The sequence below is a fragment of the Plodia interpunctella genome, chromosome 30, assembly GCF_027563975.2.
Source record: "Plodia interpunctella isolate USDA-ARS_2022_Savannah chromosome 30, ilPloInte3.2, whole genome shotgun sequence".
Classification (NCBI taxonomy): Eukaryota; Metazoa; Arthropoda; class Insecta; order Lepidoptera; family Pyralidae; genus Plodia; species Plodia interpunctella.
The window spans coordinates 1,590,773-1,611,628 of NC_071323.1; the positions used below are offsets into that span (position 1 = coordinate 1,590,773).

General features: G+C 36.5%; 2 protein-coding genes across 3 annotated transcripts in view; both read right to left on the reverse strand.

The window, feature by feature from the left end:
* The window catches only part of kst (karst), a 97,954-nt gene extending 80,305 nt beyond the window's left edge, over positions 1–17,649 (reverse strand). For both annotated transcript variants that reach the window (XM_053767094.1, XM_053767092.1), the window contains exons 1-9: positions 17,416–17,649; positions 13,238–13,410; positions 10,557–10,724; positions 4,235–4,351; positions 3,403–3,560; positions 2,822–2,937; positions 2,095–2,207; positions 1,232–1,419; positions 578–716 (exon numbers count right to left, since the gene is read on the reverse strand). In XM_053767094.1, coding sequence (XP_053623069.1) covers positions 578–716; positions 1,232–1,419; positions 2,095–2,207; positions 2,822–2,937; positions 3,403–3,560; positions 4,235–4,351; positions 10,557–10,724; positions 13,238–13,357 — 1,119 coding nt within the window. In that variant the 5' untranslated portion in view covers positions 13,358–13,410; positions 17,416–17,649. The remainder of the gene's footprint in view (positions 1–577; positions 717–1,231; positions 1,420–2,094; positions 2,208–2,821; positions 2,938–3,402; positions 3,561–4,234; positions 4,352–10,556; positions 10,725–13,237; positions 13,411–17,415) is intronic.
* An 852-nt stretch (positions 17,650–18,501) lies between these two features.
* O-fut2 (O-fucosyltransferase 2) lies at positions 18,502–20,752 on the reverse strand. Its single transcript, XM_053767115.2, has one exon. It carries the CDS (start codon positions 20,553–20,555, stop codon positions 19,341–19,343), a length of 1,215 nt encoding a protein of 404 aa, XP_053623090.1. The 5' UTR covers positions 20,556–20,752; the 3' UTR covers positions 18,502–19,340.
* Positions 20,753–20,856: the final 104 nt, after the last annotated feature.

Below are 20,856 nucleotides of genomic sequence, written 5' to 3' on the forward strand. Positions count from 1 at the left end.
GAAAGTCTTTTTGTATGTACCCCTTTCACGGTTAGACAGCTGAATTGATTTTGATGAAATTTGATATGCATGTAATTAAAGAACCCCGTTCAAATATATGATACTTTTTTTTTCGAAATTCGACCTCCAAATGATTGTAACGGGGGTGAAAATCAGAAAAATTCACGCGGGCCCTGGCAAAAGTTAGTATCACAAATGCGAAAGTTTGCGAGGATGTATGTGTGTATGTTTGTTAGTATTTAACTATAATATAACAATGGAATAACACATAGGGTACTTTTATCCCGAAATTAGGACGGGAGCGTGGAGAGAGGCCTGTGCCCAGCTGTGGGATACAATAGGCTGATTATGACATGATAATAATACACTAAATCATATTCAAATTAAAAATTCTAAGATGATATACATCACTTTTTGTCGTCAAAAAATTACTTAAACTACTGGCGGCTTCCAAAGCGTGGGTGAAGAAGAAGCGGCGCAACAAACTTCACCGCGGCCTTTTCTCCAAGGACGTCAATTAACAAATATAGGTCTTATACATATATATAAGAATTAAGAGGACGAATTATATACATACCTGTTCCAGTTGCTGCCACTCCCTCTCCAGGTCTTGCAACAGTTGCCCCTCGAGTGGAGACCAAGGTTCGCCGACTAAGCTTTTTTGCATGGTGTTGATGTCAAAGTATAGCGCTTCGATCTCCGATCGCTCCTTGTATCTACAAACAAGATTTTTATTAAGCTTTTGACTCGCGACATTGCATGTGAGTACAATAAGATTCTTATAAAAAATAATTGAAACTTTAATACTAAAAATAAAAGGCAATATTACATATCCCGTTGAAGGTATAAGCTGTGGCTCATATTTGTTACACTTATTGTCTATATGTACTGGTACATTTATTACAAAGCGTTGCAGACGCAACGACAACACAAGTCACATAGATGGCTCACTATACTACAGACAGATGGCGCTGTGGTCGAAAAGACACGTCTAGAACGCGCAGTTGAAGTTTTCGAGAGTTGAAATCGAAGTTTTTTGTATGAAGTTTCGGCTGTCTGATATGAATTATCATGAGGTATAGCCTAAATATAGATTAACTTGTACTGACAGGTCTAGAACGCGCAAATGAAGTTTTCAAGATTGGACAAATATATACATATTTTGACATGTGCAGTGTATTACCGTTTACGACAGACCAATTAGGGTTAGCATGAGGTAAAATTGACTAACTTGGGCGGTTTCTCCACTGTCCTATACTGCTTGAAGGCGAGCAGCAGCCGCTGGATGCCGTCCAGGGAGTTGGGCAGCTCCCTGCCGTTCAGCTCCTGTATCTTCATGCGGATCCACTCCAGCAACGCGAGGATAAGTCTGCTGTATTCCTCTTTGCGACCGTCGCAGTCCATCAGCTGACCGATTATCTGGTGAACGCAATTTAGTTTATAACAGAGCTGAATGGTAGTAAATAAAATAAATAATAAATAAACATATTAGGACGAATCACACAGATTGAGCTAACCCCAAAGTAAGTTCATGACTTGTGCTAACTCTTACGCTTACGACTTTCGGATCGGACGGACGTTCACACCATAATTAATTAATTTAAAATTAATTTGTTAACTGATATATTTTTTTGTTGTGTTTATTTTTTTTAATAAATACTAATTTGTTAAATAAATATATTTTATAACATATACATATATAGATAAACATCCAAGACCCGGGCCCCTCAGAAAAAGATCATTTTCCATCATGACCCGACCGGGGATCGAACCCGGGACCTCTCGGTTCAGAGTTTACTTTACTACTGCGCCACCGAGGTAGTAGCCAGTCGTAAAAGTCATGTCAGATAACTTTACGCGTCTTGACTTCAAAACCTAACGCCGATGTCAAATAACACACTCGAAAAGAGAGAAGCGACGAATGAAAATCAAAAATAAACAACTGCCGTTCCGTTTCATATAGATTTTTCACTGTAAACCGTTGAGGAGTTTCCTCATCGGGAGCCGATCCGATCGTGGGCGGCACCATCATTTATGAGCAAAAAATCATCGGGATAGATGAAAGAAAATCTTGTAAAAATGGGAAAGACTTACATTAGCTATTCTCCTTCCGCTCTTCTGCTCATTCTTCATTCGCGCGAAGGTGTGGTAGTAACTCGCTACGTACGTTATGACTGACTTCTCATCAGGCCGACTAATGTCCACGTCTGAAATACAATTAAAATTTAAATACATCAAAGACCAAGACAACTAACTCTCTGTAATATATAAATTGGAAAGATTGCCACCCGGTAAGATGAGGATCGTTGAAAAGTGAGCTTTAAAGCGTTTTCTCTGGACACATTTTACATTGGCAATTGTTAAATCAATCATCAAAAGATAAATAAATAAATATATAGGGACAAATGACACAGATTGAGTAAGCCCCAAAGTAAGTTCGAAACTTGTGTTATGGGATACTAACTCAACGATACTATATTCTATCACATATACATATAGATAAACATCCAAGACCCAGGTCAATCTTAAAAAGATCATTTTTCATTTCAAAATTACAAAAACCTACTCGAATTGTTATTGGTTATTGTAATCACTGAGTATTATACTAATGAATGATTTGTTTGTTAATAAATATACGAACACCCCCACACTGAGCGTTCAGATTTGTACGAGATTTCAATCAAAAAACAATAAATAAAAATAATGAACTGATATCGGTGTTGTCAATACAGTCCTCAACAGTGACCGCTTACCATCAGTGCGGCATAAAGAAAGGGATAGATATGCGTGTTTGGTAGTAGAGTGAAAGAGATAGACATACCTTCGGCGTCGAGCAGACGCGGAATGCCGAGGTGTTTGTGAGCGACGTCGAACGCATGGTTGAGGGTCTCCACATGTTCAGTCACGGGCACCTCCGACCAGCGGAACAGGTCCGGCCTGGGGATAAAAAAAGCATTATTAACAATCTTCTTCCTTGTCGAGTCGACCATTCTAAATCCTAATCCTAACTAATATTATAAATGAGAAAGTAAATTTGTTTGTCTGTTACCTCTTCACGCTCTATCTACTCAACCAATCTTCTTGAAATTTTGCATACATGTAGTTTGAAGTATGGAAGAGGACATAGCATTTGCCCGCGGCTTCGCCCGCGTAAATTTTCAGCACGGGAAAAGTTATTTTTCCGGGATGAAAGGTACTCTGTGTCCGTCTCCATACTTCAAACTACATGTATGCAAAATTTTAAAAAGGTTAGTTAGCTTGAAGAGGTAACAAACAAACTTACTTCCGAATTTATAACATTAGTTAAGATTCGTGTTTACCCGAGCGAAAGCGGGACGGGCCGCTGGTTATAATCAGATCTCAAAGCAAAAAAACAAACTAAAAGGAACAAACAATAGTCACCTGTGCGCGTGTATGAGGGCGTTGAACCCGAGTCCGGAGCGCCACGAGTCGCTGAAGTTGTGTATATTGACGCCGTGGTAGCCGCTGGTCTTCCGCTGACACCACAGCAGCAGCGCGTCTTTAGCAGACTTCTTCTCCGACGACTCATTCTCTTCGTCCTGGCGATAACATTGTTTTTTATTTATTTATTTATGGCGCTTTGAGCGCACGCGACACATTTTATTTCTATTCTATTTCTTAGCGAAAAGTTAAAAATTATTTAAACAGATTAAGCTACACTAGACACTAGATAAACTAGTTGTCCCCCGCGGAGTTAGATTTCGCAAACACAATTATTTTTTTACAAAATTGTAAATATTTCATAATTGGGATACGATATTTCTGTTGATCTTTATGAAGAAGCATGTTGTGGATACTCTTCTTTAAATTAACCTTAAATTAAATGAACATAAATTAATATCAGGGTTCATCAATTGGTATAAGGGTTTCAGGTAATTGATAAACTGAAATAATGAATAGAAATGAAAAGCTTTTTTTTCTTCAAAAACGACCCAACCGTTTTTGTTGCCCCACGAAATTAAAAATTCTATTGTCAAATCCTACACAGCTTTTAAATTTCATCAAAATCAGAAACGGTTCGATAGTTATACATACATACAAAAAATGTTTTTTTGCCCCAAGTTGATTAGTGGACATCGCCCGCTTTTACTATATGAATCTAAGAATGCAAAATTCGTAAAAATTAATTTTATTGTTAATTAAGAATTACGATATATATTTACGATATATATATACATTTTCGACGAAGTTTTTTTTTTCAAACAATACTCACGACATCAATCTCAATCTCCTGTATCTGAAACCGCAGGATGATGGTCCATATCAAGCCGAGAATCAGGCGAGGGTTGCCGTCCACTATGTCCTCAGCTCCGATCGACTCTAAGCGAACCTGCGGAGGAATTACGAAGTTATTAAAAAAGTAAAAGCTACACATAAATATATTAATATGACGAATATACAGAGTTACTGGTATCTAACGCATAAACTTCCAAAGGCGCATAAAGTAGAGACTAACATCTTTTGTTCTACGACTTTTGTCTAAACGTAATAAATACAAAAAAAAAAAAACCCTTTTTTTTAGTTTTAATGTCGTTTCTGTAAAACGCATGTTCGATTTCGCTACATAACGCCACTGTACTAGAAGTTAGTAGTCTTCAGAAGGTCTTTAGTCTTTGCGTTTGATACCAATAACCCTGTATAACAATACAAATGGTATATTTAAATATTATATAAGGCGCTGCACGATTTGCAATATCTGTAAAAGGTGACTAAGTTATAAGTAACTATGTAATAATTTTATGATCATCATTGTACACTTAGTTGGCAAATAAATTAATATGAACTTTAAAAAAGTTTCTCTTACAGACAAAAGATTCGACTTGAAGATTGTGATTGTATGTTGCTATCAGATATTAACTTAGTTTTAAGAAAAACATTGTTACTAACAAAAAAATGTGACTGTTTGTTGTCTGAAATAAAGATATTTATTTATAAATAACCCAGGTGATTTTAATAAAATTTTAAATCGAGTTAAGACACCTGGCTAAAGCGACCAAAAAATAGACTAGTAGTAAAGCACCCGGGTGATTTAGCCAGGTGCTTTAAATGGAACAATTCCCCTGTCTATCAGGCACAATAGGTGAAATTTAACGTAAATTTAATCGTTAATCTTCAAGTGAATAAGCATTTTTCGAATTTTCCTATATCACCTTAGACGTTGCTTTCTATTAGGCTGGATTGAGGTCAAACGTACTCAATTTCTTCATTTGAAAAATTAAACTGCTTTGTTTGGTTGACCCAGATATTTTCGGCCTAGGGCCTACGGACGCATAGCTACGCCACTGATTGTCATTCATGTTCTCCGAGCTAAATAACAGCGGACAAAGGAAGGACGTCTGAATGACAGATATGGTAAATCTATACTATTATTACAAAGAGGTAAGCGTTGTGTGTGTTTGTATGTTTGAGGCGGATAATCTCCGAAACTACCAAACCTATTTCAAAAATTCTTTCACCGTTAGAAAGGTACATTATCCAAGATTGCTATAGGCTATATTTTATCTCAAAATTCTTACGAGAGCGAAGTTCCGGGCCATTATTTTCATAAATATATTTTAAAATTTCTTTCGTACGATGAGGGTTCCGTCAACTGCAATGGGTCCGTTATAAACTAGGAATGCAGTCCCAGTCATTTATTTAAATACTACTGTTTTATTATATGTACTGACTAACTGCGCCCCGGGGCTTCGCTCCCGTGGGAATTTCACTGTTAATAATGACATTGATATTAACGTTTTCACTCGAATATAAGAAGCCAAAAACGCATCTAACAAACATCCTTACAGATTATAAAACCGTGTCGTCTGCCCGCGATAAACTCAAAAACTACTGGAGTTATTTCCATGCGGTTTTCACTAATAATTACTGTGATTCCTGGTGAAGGTATTCAGTTGTATAGTTTACTAAGTTTTTACCCGAGCGGGGCCAGGGCAGGCTGTTATTTTATTAAACGTTTCGTTGTTTTGTGCACAAAAGTGTTAAAAATCACAACAATATACATGTTTGCTTTAATTGTTACATAGCTAGTATGTTTCCTTATACGCTGAACACAACAGAGTTGCTATCAATACGCCAATTATATACTGCAATAATATATAGTGACTTTTGCCAGATACATCGCCCGCTTTTAGTATATTGCTCCGCTCAGAAATCATTTTTGTCAATATTTCAAGTTCTAAGAAACCTATATCAGATTTTAATTGGATGCTGAATGAAGATTTGAATTCTGTTGAACGTAACGGAACGTACTTATCACAGACAATGTTATAAATGAGACAAAAATGACTAAGTTTATTGTTCTCTCTCTCACTCTCTCTCTAAAAAACTGGTAGAAATACGTGTCAAGTTACATAGTGTTTCAGTTAATTAAATAAAAAATATTTAATAATATTAATATTTTTATTCAACATCTTTCTAATTCACAGTTGTAGACCATTTGCTATACAATAGTGAAAACCGCATCAAATTCCATCTAATAGTTTTTGCGAAGTAATGCCGAAAGAAACACATTCAAATAGTGTTGGTCCCTATCATGCCAGAAGGGCTTATCATTTTTTAAATATAAATTTATGTATATTTTTTTATCAGTAATAAAACAATGTAAGTACACAATAAAGTACATGGTCAAAAGGTATACTGAAAAATATTTTTCAATAAAACATCGAGCTGACCAGTTCCCCCCGGCAGCACCCGTTCACGAGTTGACGCATGAATCAGCCATCGCGAAGCTCAACCACAATAGGGAACCTATTGTGGTTGAGCCATCAGTATACCGATCCACGACGCCGCCACCGGTTTGACCATTTGAGTGTGCAAGAGAGTGTGTAATATCTCCTATGTACAGACATAGCTCACAGTTTTATTATATGTATATAGATGATTCAAAGTTGGTTAAGGAAATCCGTTAAAAAATCCACATGTGAATACTACCACATGTGTCCGTAATAATACCAATTAATACCATATTCCTGGTTGCAAACTCGGCGGTTTGAAACTCCGGGTGCTATATAGGTGCTGATAGACGACAAGATCAGAAAATTGTAAAACATATGTGTGTTCTATATAAAAATAGATATATTTAAGATCATTGTGATAATTCATAGACTGTAACAATGCAGCTGGATTATAAGAACATTTAAAGTTGGAAAGTTAATTTCAAAATATATTATAAACTCAACAGAAACTTAAAAATTTGCAAACACTTTTATCACTATAGGTAATATACCATCGCTAATAATTTAAGGTAGCTGTCGAATGAACATAGCTTTTTTCGTTTAGATATTACTACTGAGTGACTTCACCACTGGGTGAAGTCACGTTAGTGCATAATTTAGTATTTGTTTAGTACGGAGCGTTTGGACGAGTCAAAAAATGTGTGATTTTACTTTTGTCTTTTTTTTTAAAGCATTGTCATGATCCCTTTTTGACGACACATTTGTTGACGACCTCGGTGGCGCAGTGGTTAAGTTCTTGCCACTGAACCGGGAGGTCCCGGGTTCGATCCCCGGTCGGGTCATGATGGAAAATGATCTTTTTCTGATTGACCCGGGTCTTGGATGTTTATCTATATATGTATTTGTTATAAAATATAGTATCGTTGAGTTAGTATCCCATAACACAAGTCTCGAACTTACTTTGGGGCTAGCTCAATCTGTGTGATTCGTCCTAATATATGGACACTAATTGGCTAATCAGCTGATCGGACTTGAAACCAATCACGAAAAAATCATTATCATATTATGTTTATTATTAGTAATATTCATTTATTTTATGCCGGTAGACGTTCGTGTTAAGTAGATGCATTGTAAATCGTATTTTGTACAACGGTTCAATAAAATACGTTATGACTGTCCATGGTGACGTGATCAGTTTAAAAGGCGTTATACTATGGCGGGAAGCGCCTTGTCCCGACCAATAACAGACTTAGTATATGGACACTTATCAATGTGCAAATATTTTAAGTGTTTTTTTTTTTTTTTAGATCAAGGAAAAAATGTTAATCATTGTTGACTTGTGAGCTAATGTTTATGTTTTATAGTCGATATACATACATGTAGTAAAACTGTTACATAAACAGTATCACTTACGGGGTAGACAGAGTCAGCCAAGAATTGCGGAACTCGAAAGCCACGTTTATATGTATGGCGGGCTTGTTGGTGGAGACGAAATTATATAGAACTAACTGCGCCCCGGGACCTACTCTCCCGTGGGAATTCCGGTATAGAAAGCACTCTGTGTTGTCATGTACCAAATTATATAACAGTCGGTCCAGCAGATTTTGCCTAAAAGAGTAACATACATACACAAACTTTCGCATTTATAATATTAGTTCTGAATCACTCTATCTATTACTGAAATCCGTACAAAAATCCGTCCGGCAGTTGCGTTCACACAGACAGATGTCATAGGGGACTTCTTATAATATGTAAGGATTTTGCTCGCAGACCATCGTGGAAGGAAATAATTATGTCAAAATGGTATACCTATTATCTTATCACGAATGACTAATGAATACTTTTGAGTCATTTAGGAGGTCTTGCGCGGGAGTGGATCATATGCCTATATATAGATGAATTATTACGTCACTCCAAACTAATAAATCTTCACTACATAGTGTACAAAGTCGCACTCCGCGTATGTTAACTTTTATTCTTTCAAACCACGCAACATATTTTTGTTAGTATTCGAGTGAACGAAACCCAATTATTTATTACTAGCTGATGCCCGCGACTTCGTTCGCGTGGCGGAACAACTTTCGGTAAGGAGTCAAAATTATTAGAGAAATTTAACTGTACAGAGAAGAGAAGATCTGACTTAAAATGTTTGTTAACGCGTAATTTGTATATTTCCTATAGTTTAGCTGGACCATTACGAATCTTCTTCAGGTGTTCCAGATCTTCGACTTTCATACTTCAACAGGAAATGCTAATCAGGCTAAACAACTATTGTTAAGGCATCGTTTCTTTATTTCGTATAGTTTAGCTGGACCATCACCTGTATCAGGTGATACAGACTCAGGATGGTCCAACTCAACAGAAAATTTATTTGAATCGTCTTAGAAGATTGTATTTTTTTTTTAATAGTTTATGGTCGAACGAAATTTGTTTTGGCGCCAAAACTACATCTATCTATATAGGTATTTGCTAACACGAAACGATCGTGAAGTGCATTATGTGTAATTTTTTGCATTACAATAAATACAGTAAATAAATATTACACAGTGGTTTCTCTTATTTATCCAACAATTTTGATGCAAAAAAAAAACATTATAACAATTTATTCCCAAAAGTTTATACAAACATAAATGATGTTCACAATGTTCACGTTGATTTTCACCAATAGACGTTAGAGATACATCTATCTATACTGTTATTATAAAGAGGTAAGCGTTTGTGAGTTTGTATGTTTGAGGAGGGTAATCTCCGAAACTACCGAACCGATTTCACCATTAGAAAAGGTTGTTAGAGAAGATTGCTATAGGCTATATTTTGTCTCAAAATTCCCACGGGAGCGAAACCCCGGGCAATCTAGTACATAATATAGATAGACTAAGCTTTTGCCCGCGGCTTCGCACGCGTGAGTTTCAGTTCCTAAAGGCTTTTTTTTCCGTTCATCAGCACCTGATCACAATCATAATATGTTTCAGTATACCTTTTGACCATGTACTTTATTGTGTGCTTACATTGTTATATTACTGATAAAAAATTATACATAAATTTATATTTAAAAAATGGTAAGCCCTTCTGGCATGATAGAGACCAACACTGTTTGAATGAGTTTCTTTCGGCATTTCTTCGCAGCAGTGGCTAGTAGTTTGTAGCTTTGGTAAACATCATTTAATTTAGAATATGACGTGAAAAAGTGCCTGTGAAGGCCAAATTTCTGAATGATTTGATTTTGAATCGGAGTAAAATTTCAGTTATTCTTTTGTTGCGTATTCTAAGGACTGGTAAAATTTATTTATTACAATGATTCAATTTCGTATGTATTATCATCTTTAGTTCAAATCCTTGTTTCCCACAACGAATTATTATTGCTTTTGGGGACGCCTGTTTGAGCACCAGACGATTGATCAATCCTCCCATACTGGGACTATTTCACCACAGATTCGGAACTATATAGACATAACAAATCAATTTTTCATTCATTATAGTTAGTTAGTTATATATAGTTATAATAGGACAATCACACAGATTGAGTTAACCCCAAAGTAAGTTCGAGACTTGTGTTATAGGATACTAACTCAACGATACTAAATTTTATAACAAATACATATATAGATAAACATCCAAGACCCCCGGGTCAATCAGAAAACGATCATTTTCCATCATGACCCGACTGGGGATCGAACCCGGGACCTCTCGGTTCAGGGGCAAGCACTTTACCACTGCGCCAGCGAGGTCGTCATTCATTCAACACATTCGATGAGAAAGAGAAAGACTGATGAGTGCGTGGACCCAGGTTGTATTTTTACTAACTGTATTTTGTGCAATAAAGTCTAAAAAAAAATAAAGAATTATCTATCAAAGACTCACCTTGGTGTGCAGGAAGCTGAGACTCTTGTTGACATTCTCGATCTTGTGCACCCTCATCCGGCCGGAGTTTGGCCGCGGTAACCGCTCTCCGCTGATGATCTCGAGCAATTTCAGCAGCCGCCTCCCGTCCGCTAGGTCGGTGAACAGGTCGTCGACCTCCATGCGTGCCTGATGATGAAATAATAAACGATATCGGGAGATAGTCGTAAGTCATGTCAGATGCCTTTATGCGAGGGCCATTTGCAGCCCCCAGCTATAACGCCGAGTAACCAGGGGGCGGCGCTAGGCCTGTCAACTCAAAAAAAGGCATTTCCGGGATTTCCCAGCTCGGCCTCCGGGACTTTGTTACTTATATAACGCGGGACACGACCAACACATATAAAATGGTAGCAAAAAAAAAAATTTATATATTTTTTAATCATAATAATATCAATACAGATGTATTATACAATGTGTACAGCTTGAACGAACGAACACCGAAAGTTCCTCAAGCGAAATACGTAATGGTGATCATTAATAATATTAATTAATAAAAATAAAAAAGTATCCATAATGATCACCGATTTCCGGGGCAAAAGGCGTCCCACAAGGGGTTATGGCGGGACGGCCACAAAATTGACCCAGAAGCGCGGCGGCAAGTCTAGTTACCATCGTAACAATGATACAGGGGTCCCTAATGTCACTTAATCTCATGTTTCATGGGCAAAGAACATATATGTATAAGAAATCTGTCATACGTGCCTAATTTGCCTATAGAGTTTTCAGTTCAGTAATGATAAAGACAAATTACGATTTCAATTTCAGGTTAAGCGTCTTTTGTAACAAATATTTACCCTTCATTTGGGCCCCCCAACTAATTTTCGTACAGAACCCTTCTAGAGCACGCTACGCCCCTGTAACCGTACAGGGGCGTAGCCTGTTACCGTCCAGTAAAAAAAAATCATTAAAACTTGAAGGTTCGTCGGTGATTTTTTTCTGACGTAAATCTTTCTTGAAAATGCTATTGTAGCTGCTTGCTTGTTATCAGCTGCAAAGGCTGTGTTGAATCGCAACAGAAATTCTCATGGAAATCTACGATACTTTTCAAGTGAGGAAATTCTCGACAACACTTAATTTCTCAGCGACGCATCGCTAGACAAAACTGCAAAACAACACGACCTCTCTCTCGCATCTGAGCGTTTCCCGCTTACTTCCTCAGCCGTTGAGCGTCGTAGCCCAGGGTCCACTTTCCTACTTTATCGTCAACTAGTAGATTACAACGCAACTTCTGTCTCTAAACATTATTTAAGCCTCCACACTGTCGCCGAACTCGGACACACAAAGTCGCCGACGCGAATGCGTGAACATTGTGTAGTTAGTATGAATGCATTCATTTCTCTTCATAGTCGTATTCCTCGTGGCTGAGGGTGGTCGTGGTCGTTACGTGAAATGAAACACACACAACAACTTTCTTGGCATTATTAATGGAGTGGTTTGCCATTGCCTTCTCCATTTCACACACAAGTTAATGAGAATCAACCAGTGAGCAGGTTTCCTCACGATGTTTCCCTTCACCGGAAGCAAGTGGTGGTCGATGAAAACTACTATACATAAGTCAGATTGGTATACAAACTCATGTGGAACGAGTAGGATTCGAACCTGGGACCTTTCGATCCACAGGCGGGCGTCTTAACCATTACACCACCACCGCTTCTTCGCTTCCATTTACCGCAATTAGAAACTAGCAATGTATATCAAATCCGCCAAAGTTCAGCTGTTCGACGGCAGTGTGGAGCCGGCATTATGTTAATAGCAAGCATGCTACACAACAATTAACTGTATCCATTATCTTCACTTGAACACTTACAACGGGAAACCAGCCATGCGTCACGTACTGATCACGTATCGTATAATCTGTGGTCCGTAGACACAGGAATAAATAGGCCGTTTCATAAATTGCAAAAATGGCATCAGTTGCGAATGAATAAAGAAAGTAAAAATGTTTATTTGGTACAAATAAAGATCGACAGACATTACAAAAACAGAAACATTAAATCCTATAACAATTTTGCGTACCAAAATGGTCCCCCCTCAGCATTTGTCGTGGTATATACCACAACGCTGGTCTACCGTGGGCATCATGATAAAAAAAAAAAATAATAAATAATGAGTGTTAGTAGACGAATGTTTATTAACACTCTTCATAGTCGCATATCCTCATGGCTGAGGATATACGACTCTGAAGGAGGATATCGTCGTCATTACATGGAACAACAACACATGTAACAACTTTCTTGGCATTATCAATGGAGTGGTTTGCCATTGCCTTCTCCACATTCAATTCACAGACCAAGTTAATATACAACAAGTGTGCAGGTTTCCTCACGATGTTTTTCCTTCACCGGTAGCAAGTGGTGGTCGATGAAAAGGGTGCCCTTTGTTTCTTTTAAAATTATTGTTTCTAATTTCACTACGTCAAACCTTATTGGCCTAAACTTACGACGCACAATTAGTATCTAGTCTAATAGAATTTTCTGCACTTTTATAATTTAGCCATATAATTGTTAGCTACAATTTTAGATTCTCTATTGTAAGTATTCCTAAAAACATTTGGAATTTATTTCATTATACGATTATATTTATTTATTTCTTTAAAAACAACAGCTTTGACAGTCGGCAAACAATCAAACGCTACAACGTACCTTCTGAAGAAACGAGTTTATCCATTTCGTAAATGTCTTCTTCTGTATGTGCAGTCGCTCCTCTTGGAGCGCCTTGATGCGGCCCTGCTCGAATTTGAGCGCGTCCTCACGTTGTGTCATGTTGCGCTGCTCTGCGTCACTCCCGGGGCAGACAGCAAGCTCATAGTTCGGCCCTGGACATACGACAATGTGATAATTATTCAATCTAGGAGATCGAAGTGTTTGCTTCGGCAATAAGCCAGCCATCGGTCCATATTTCCTATGTTTCGATGATCGTCAAGTATATATTATAAAACAAAGTCTTCCGCCGCGTCTGTCTGTCTGTTCGCGATAAACTCAAAAACTACTGCACGGATATTCGTGCGGTTTTCACGAATAGATAGTGTGATTCCTGAGGAAGGGTCAGGTGTATAATTGGTTATGTTTGTTTGTCATTTTTATGTTGTTATAATATGTCTCTCTCTCTCTTATCTTTGCGTGTACCTGGCTGCATTCGGGGCTCGGAATAAACCTTCGGCTGTTATTTTACAACATGCCAGCCTGACGTCAAGCCCCGGGCAACATCTAGCAAGTTATAATTAAATTAATGAGATAAGATTAACAATTTAAATCTAAGTTGATATGATTACGGAACTATGTTTATCATACTAGATAAAAATATAGTTATGCAAGGTCTCATACAGACTATCGCCGAACACGGACAGATGGCGACACGTATGAACCTACAATGTGTAGTTTGTATGAGAGTGTTTATGCTGCAATGAAAAACCATTGAATCCGCCAAAATTCGGCGAATAATTTTCACCAACAAAATCAAAAATTATTTATTTGCTTTAAATATGGCACAATATGATTATGGTGGTACATGGCGTGTATGGCGTGTAGAACAAGCCTATCTAGCCATATAAAGCTTCGTTTTAAACTGAGGCGAAACCCGCGCGCGACACGGGTCGCGAATCCGCGCGATTCGCACGCTCGCTTAACATCCGAAACTGAGGCGAATCCCGCGCGAAAAATAAAAAGTTTGATTTCTCAATAGGAAGCTGAGAAGAATCTCAAGATGGGAGGAAGAAAAGAAGAATAAAAAAATGGGGTCATGAGTAGGTACTCAACGCTTAACATTTGGAGAGTTTCACACTTTAATACCCACATTACGCAATGATAATTATTTAATTACTTACTTGTAGTAAAAATAATTCAAGGTTCAAGTTCAACGGCATTTCGAAAAATCAGTCGCTCGCTATCCCGCGTATATTTCGCTGAAGCTCGTGCGAATATTCGCGTCAATTTGAACACGTCCATACATCCATTTTCAATTATGTTGATGATAAATCGAAATATTAGTTCAAACCTGTGTACATTCTAAAGTGAAATATTTATTAAACGCGAAAGTGATTTCCTAAAATAATATTATTTAATTTATAATGCTAAACATGGTTAGATTGTTTAAATAACAACGCTGACTCCACACTAGCTGAATCTCGACCGATGCCGCCGACGCGAATCAATGAACACTGCTTAGTTTGTATGAGAGATTTTATTTACCGCAATGAAAAACCAGCATTGTATGCCGTGTCTAGGGTTGTCACCTTTTTTGCCTTAATTCGCCGTATTTATTTCAAAATAGTACTAAAAATATGTATTTTTATGGAAAAAAAATAAAAAAGTACTTATTTATTTTTTCGTAAAATGTTATTAGTTATGAAGTGCGATTTCACCGCGCACATTACTGGGTTTGGCATGGTCGCTGTAAATTTATAGTCGGACAAGATGACTTTATTGGGGATGCCACGTACATTCTGAATAAGAAATTTTAATATAGTTTTAATGTCAATATGTTAAAAATTCTGCGATCTTTACCGCACGACTATGGTGATTTGGAATCAATTTTTAAAATTTTAAACTATTGAATGACAGTTAAAAATTTTTTCTATAGGTATAATTGGGTAAAATATAAAACGATATTATATTACATAGTACGGATGGCAACCCTAGTCGTAATCGCCAAAGTTCGCCGAACTATTTGCCGACAGTGAAAAGCCGGCATAATCATTCAATATCAATGTCGTAACGTGACCTTCAGAATGAGTAACTGTCAGAAATTCCACGATAAGTGAATATTTTATACGAAAATTTAGGTAGCTATAGCGACATCATAATGGAATTTAAGATTCACGTTGCGTAAAGCCTCGTTCGCACTAGTGCTTTTTAGCGCGTGTGAAATAATGTGAAATATCCTTATTATACAAGTTTATTTGTTGGACAAATTAAAAAACCTCCGACATTCAATATTCATTTCGCTACAACTTTTGAACGGCTAAACAGATTTTCATGAAACATGGCTGAGAACACTCGAGATAAAATTATCTAGATGACACAAAAAAAAAACTAAACGAAAATCGGTTTATCCGTTTGGGAGCTACGATACCACAGACAGATATACAGACAGACACGTTAAACTTATAACACCCGTGTTCTTGCGTCAGGGGTTAAAAACAAAAGTCCTCTGCCGCGTCTGTCTGTTTACGATAAACTGCACTGATTTTTATGTGCTTTTCTCCAATAGATGGTGTGATTCCTGAGGAAGGTTTATAATTTATTATGTTTTTAACGAGCGAAGCCAGGAGGGGCCGCCAGTATTATTTTATAGCACACTACCTAGCAGCTTAGAGCTGAATGAATTTTTGGGGGTCTTTATGGGACTAATAGAAGCCAAACATTTTATTTTAGATTTTTTGTCTGCCTGTATGTTTTTATGTCTGTGTGCTTGTTCATCATGACTTTAAAATCGACTGGATAAGATTATATGCTGACTTCGGAGTGTAGATGATCTTACTTAAAATCTGGTATAGATTGCATAGCGATAAGTGGCTTGGAAACTGAGTTTTTGATAATAATAAATGAGCGGACGTAGCCACCAAAGGGTGGTCTGCAGAGCTTTTCAACCGCAGCGGTTGCACTGTCATTAGAATTTTTCAAATTTTACCAGAGACAAGAGTGGTTTTGGAAATTATTCCTTCCTCAAGAAAATTGATGGATTGTAATGATCGCGCAGCCGCAGCTGTCAACACTCTGGGAACCACCTAAAAGCTAGTTGTGTTCTAATGGAATACAAGAATATCTTTAGATTTTATCATCATTATAATAAGTTTATTTGGTCACAAGCGTGGTTTTATATGGTGATATTGTATTTTGGACATTAGAGACTGTAGTTGAAACGCTGAATGAATTTCTCGAGAGTTAATTAAACCTCCCACATAGGACAGTTTTTACTCCCGTGTGAAAGAGGCTTAGGAATTAAATGTTTACTTCATACAAAATTAATTGTTTTCCTTGTCAAGTGCCAAGTTAATAAACATTGAAAAATCATTTTTATCAGAATACTGATAGGTTGATAAACATAATTGAACCTGAAACAGCATAAGTATCCCAACTAATAATATAGATGCGAAAGTAAGTTTGTTACCTCTTCACGCTCTATCAACTACACCAATTGTTACACGGTTAAAAAATAACCTGGAATAACACATAGGGTACTTTTTATCCCGAAACTCCCAAGGCAGTGATGCCCGGAGCGCAGCTTGTTGTAAAATAATAGGGGTGTGCCCTCTGCCTCGCTTCATATTATACCACTTATAATGAACTATAATAACAGTGTTTTACTATTATATTCTAATTCTAAAACTGATAATCTTTTCATTATGTTGATATACAAAGTTGAAAAAAAATTCCCTCCTTGTTTACTTTGGAACCCTAAAAATGCGAGATGACGTAATACGTAACGTAAATAAGAGTTCTGTCACTTAATGACGTCATCTGTCAAAATGTACCTTTGCGAAACTTTGTAAAGTAGGTAATAACATTTTTTTTTAAACGATTACTTATCTCACATTGCAATTTTGCAGGAAGAGTTATCTTGCTGTTATCTGTACATGAAAAAATATGGGGACACTATTAGACGGCACAAGTAGCATAATTAAGTACGACCGGGAGTAACAGAGCATATTAAGGGCATTGCATACGAATGCATTAAGTTAAGAGTTCATTATAAAATTATTGCGAAGTTACATTGAGTAAACATAGTTTAGTTTCGCAAGTTATATCAGATTATATGTGGATTCAGTGCCATTGAAACTTGGCGTAACAAATACGGGTCGAAGATCTAAGTTAGTACTCACCAACTTAGTTATTGGGCAGCGGTATGCTTCAGCTAAATTCCAATCCAATTTTCACAATTCACTAATTATCGTTAACACAACACTGTAAATAACACACGAAATAATTGCATTGGAATAATATGCTTGTCCTCTAAGCTACAGACACATATTTATTAGTAATCGTTCTAGGTTAAACAAGTTTTTATGTTACAGAAAACAAGACTGTGGCTGACGGCGGCGGCGGTTAGCACAGACAGATAGTGATGTAATGCCACTCGACGATAGGCGACTGTCTATCGTCAATCGAAAGTTTGCTAGTCGAAAAATCGATACCTATGGATAGAATCGATATTTGGTAAAATCTATGGTTTCGTTAGAATTGATAGCGTAGCGACTATCAATTCCTAAGAATATTGATATTTTCTTCTTCTTAAGAAATTGATATACGGATTATCAAAGCGTAATACCACTTTCTAGATCAAGAATAATATTATCACGATACACCGTAGGAACACGGAAGAAAGGAATGAGACATTTGTCATGATCATGACATATCTAAACTTTTAAGGTAGTGCACACTACCATATTGTATTTTTTTCTTAATTGGAAACAAGCATTATCATGGAAATATTATAATGTGATGTAAGAAATTAAGATAATAATAGGATGGTGGACTCGGACGAGTAAAAATCCGCGATTAACACCTAAACAAACCTGTGCTAAAATATGATTACTATGACGCTAGTCGCTAGTGCATTGACTGGTATCGGTAGTAATACTATCGTTTTTGGCAACTCTAGCCTGTACTGTCAGTCGTTGCTGTCAAAACTGTCAGTGCTTAGTACTGCCCACTGACCTGAATCGTTGGTGCTGCCAATATTTTAATTAAATTACATCTACATAGATTTTGTAAGTAGGTACTTACTTCTTGAGTACCTGCTAATTCCATTAAATTATATCATTGGTTTGGTTGTTTTTAGTAACACCCTCTCATGGATTTAATAAGTACTTACGGAGTACCTACTAATTCCATGCCTTTATATACATAGGATTTCATAATAGAACTAATGTTGACGTCATCTAATGAGAAGTGGAACGAATATCACATAATTTATGTCAAATAAAATTTATTAAAATCTTTGGTAAATTAATAAACTACAGTATATTACTTAAAACTATTTAATACACTTGCCCTGTTATTCATAAAAAAGTTAAATCATACTTTAAGCTAAAGTATGTTTGTCTCTTTCTTTTAATGCCAAATAGTGTAAAGTTTAAAATATGCTTTTTAATTTTTTTAATAAATAACAGAGTAGATTTTTAAGGAATTTCAAAAGTACAATACAGATAAAATGCTTTCATTATGGAGTAAAAGTAACGTGAAATGCTACAATATTTATTTTTGGTCAACCCTGCTTAAAGTGTCCCATTTAGACTCTGCATCCTTTTTTACATGAGATTCGGTTACAGATTTTTATATCACATAAAAATATATGAATACACTTGTGGAAGGGGTTAGCAGAGGGTTTTGCCCAGCAGTTGGATATTTATTTCCTAGTCATTGAGCAACACCCATATTATGGATGATGCCTGTGATATTATCAGATCTGTCTATAATTAAACTTTTCATAGCCTTATCAATAAAATTATTATGCATTTTGAATTAAATTAAATCATACAAATTAAACAATAGTTAACATGATTGATCTAGTGGTCACAGTATACAAAAAATAATTGATTAAATCCCCTTTTTCATCTCAAGGCTTTTTCATTTCGTTCAACAATTGATTTAACTTTTTCAGCTCAAGGCTTTTGCCTTGCATTTCCTTCAGCCATGAATGTCACGAGCCTAGGGTTGCTTTAAATGATTAAATGAATTATTGATTTTTACAATACTCATAAAAGCGAATGTATCGGCTGCTTATAGAATTGTTAATCTTCATAATTTAATTGACTACAGTCCATTTTGAAGGTTTCTCACAAAACCCGGAGTCCGGACAAAGCCTGTTAAAGGTGGTATTGGTTTCAAAACCCATAATCTCTCGTTCTTCCTGAATCCTAAATGTAAAAGTGCTTTCATGAGTACCAATGAAATAAGCAGCATGAGAACAAATGATTTGCTCAATTATAGCCACTCCTCCATCTTTGAAGTTGGCCAATTCCAATTCTGTTGGTGTATAAAGATATACTTCATAACCTAAAACATTGAGTTTGGATTCCAGACCATCTATTTCATATGTAAATGCATCGGTCGCAATAAATATATTTGTGATATTTTTCAGCTCTTTTTTAATTATTTTATCAAGCTGCTTCACAGTGCCCTCTAATGAGGGTACATCTCGGCTTCTGCTCTGAGCAAAATCTTGTCTTCGCCAATGCACACTAACATAGTTGTTACATTTTACTGTTTCACAGTCAAAATTCTTAGAAATATATTTCTGTGCTATTTCCACAAGTTCTTTGTTAAAGTTCATGCTTTTACGGCAATCCCAATATGTTTTAGATCCATAATTACTATGCAGAGGAATCTCCCCGTGAGTCACCATAACTTTTTTTGCACTCGGGTGCAATGATAGCACCTCCCACAACTTCCCAATGAGTCCTTGAAATTTGACACATACAACTTCTTTCACTGTAATATTTTTAAAGCCCCATAGATTGCCGTCATATTTACAATTATTAACTATCTGCCATTTGTCCTCAAAGATGCCATTTTCAAATGGATCATCGAATCCTTGAAACATATATAATACATCAATATCAATTTTAGGTTCTTGGATAAAAACTTCATGTAAATCTAAAACTGGTGCAAAAGTTTTTAAACATGAAACATCAAAAAACGTGGACCACGGCAATGGGTCGTTGTCGGCTATGCTGGATCGCCAGTGGATGAGGTTTTGAAAAGGCGGCAGAACTAAAAACCAGTTCTTTCTTTTGCCGTGTTTTTGTGCCTCGTGTAACAGGATAGCGAACCTCATATACACATCTCGGCGTAAATTGAAGCCTTCCAGAGGGTTCACGTCGTAAAATAATAGTCTTCGATTCATTACATTGTTGCTTTGATTACTACATTCTCTTGAGGCTTCGCAAAATCCCGAATTTTCCTGTTGTTGACTCACAGCTATACACCTAATAAATACTAGTATATATAAAAGACGCATGTCTATTTTTATGATTCTTACGGCTCACATTGCACATATAAGCATGCTATGATTAAAGAATATTTGTTGAATAACATTTCAATCAATTAAAACAAACACAAACTCAGTTTCAAATTTCTAAAAACAATCTACAACAACAACAACAAAAAAAGCAGCTGATGAATGAATGGATGTAAGTTATGACACGACATGACGTGCGTTATTGTCAAAAAAAGTCAGTTTCCAGATCAAAGATTTTAGAGATAGAGATAATATCTTTGTTAGAGATATTTTTTTTTGTTTTGTTTATCCATGTGGAAAG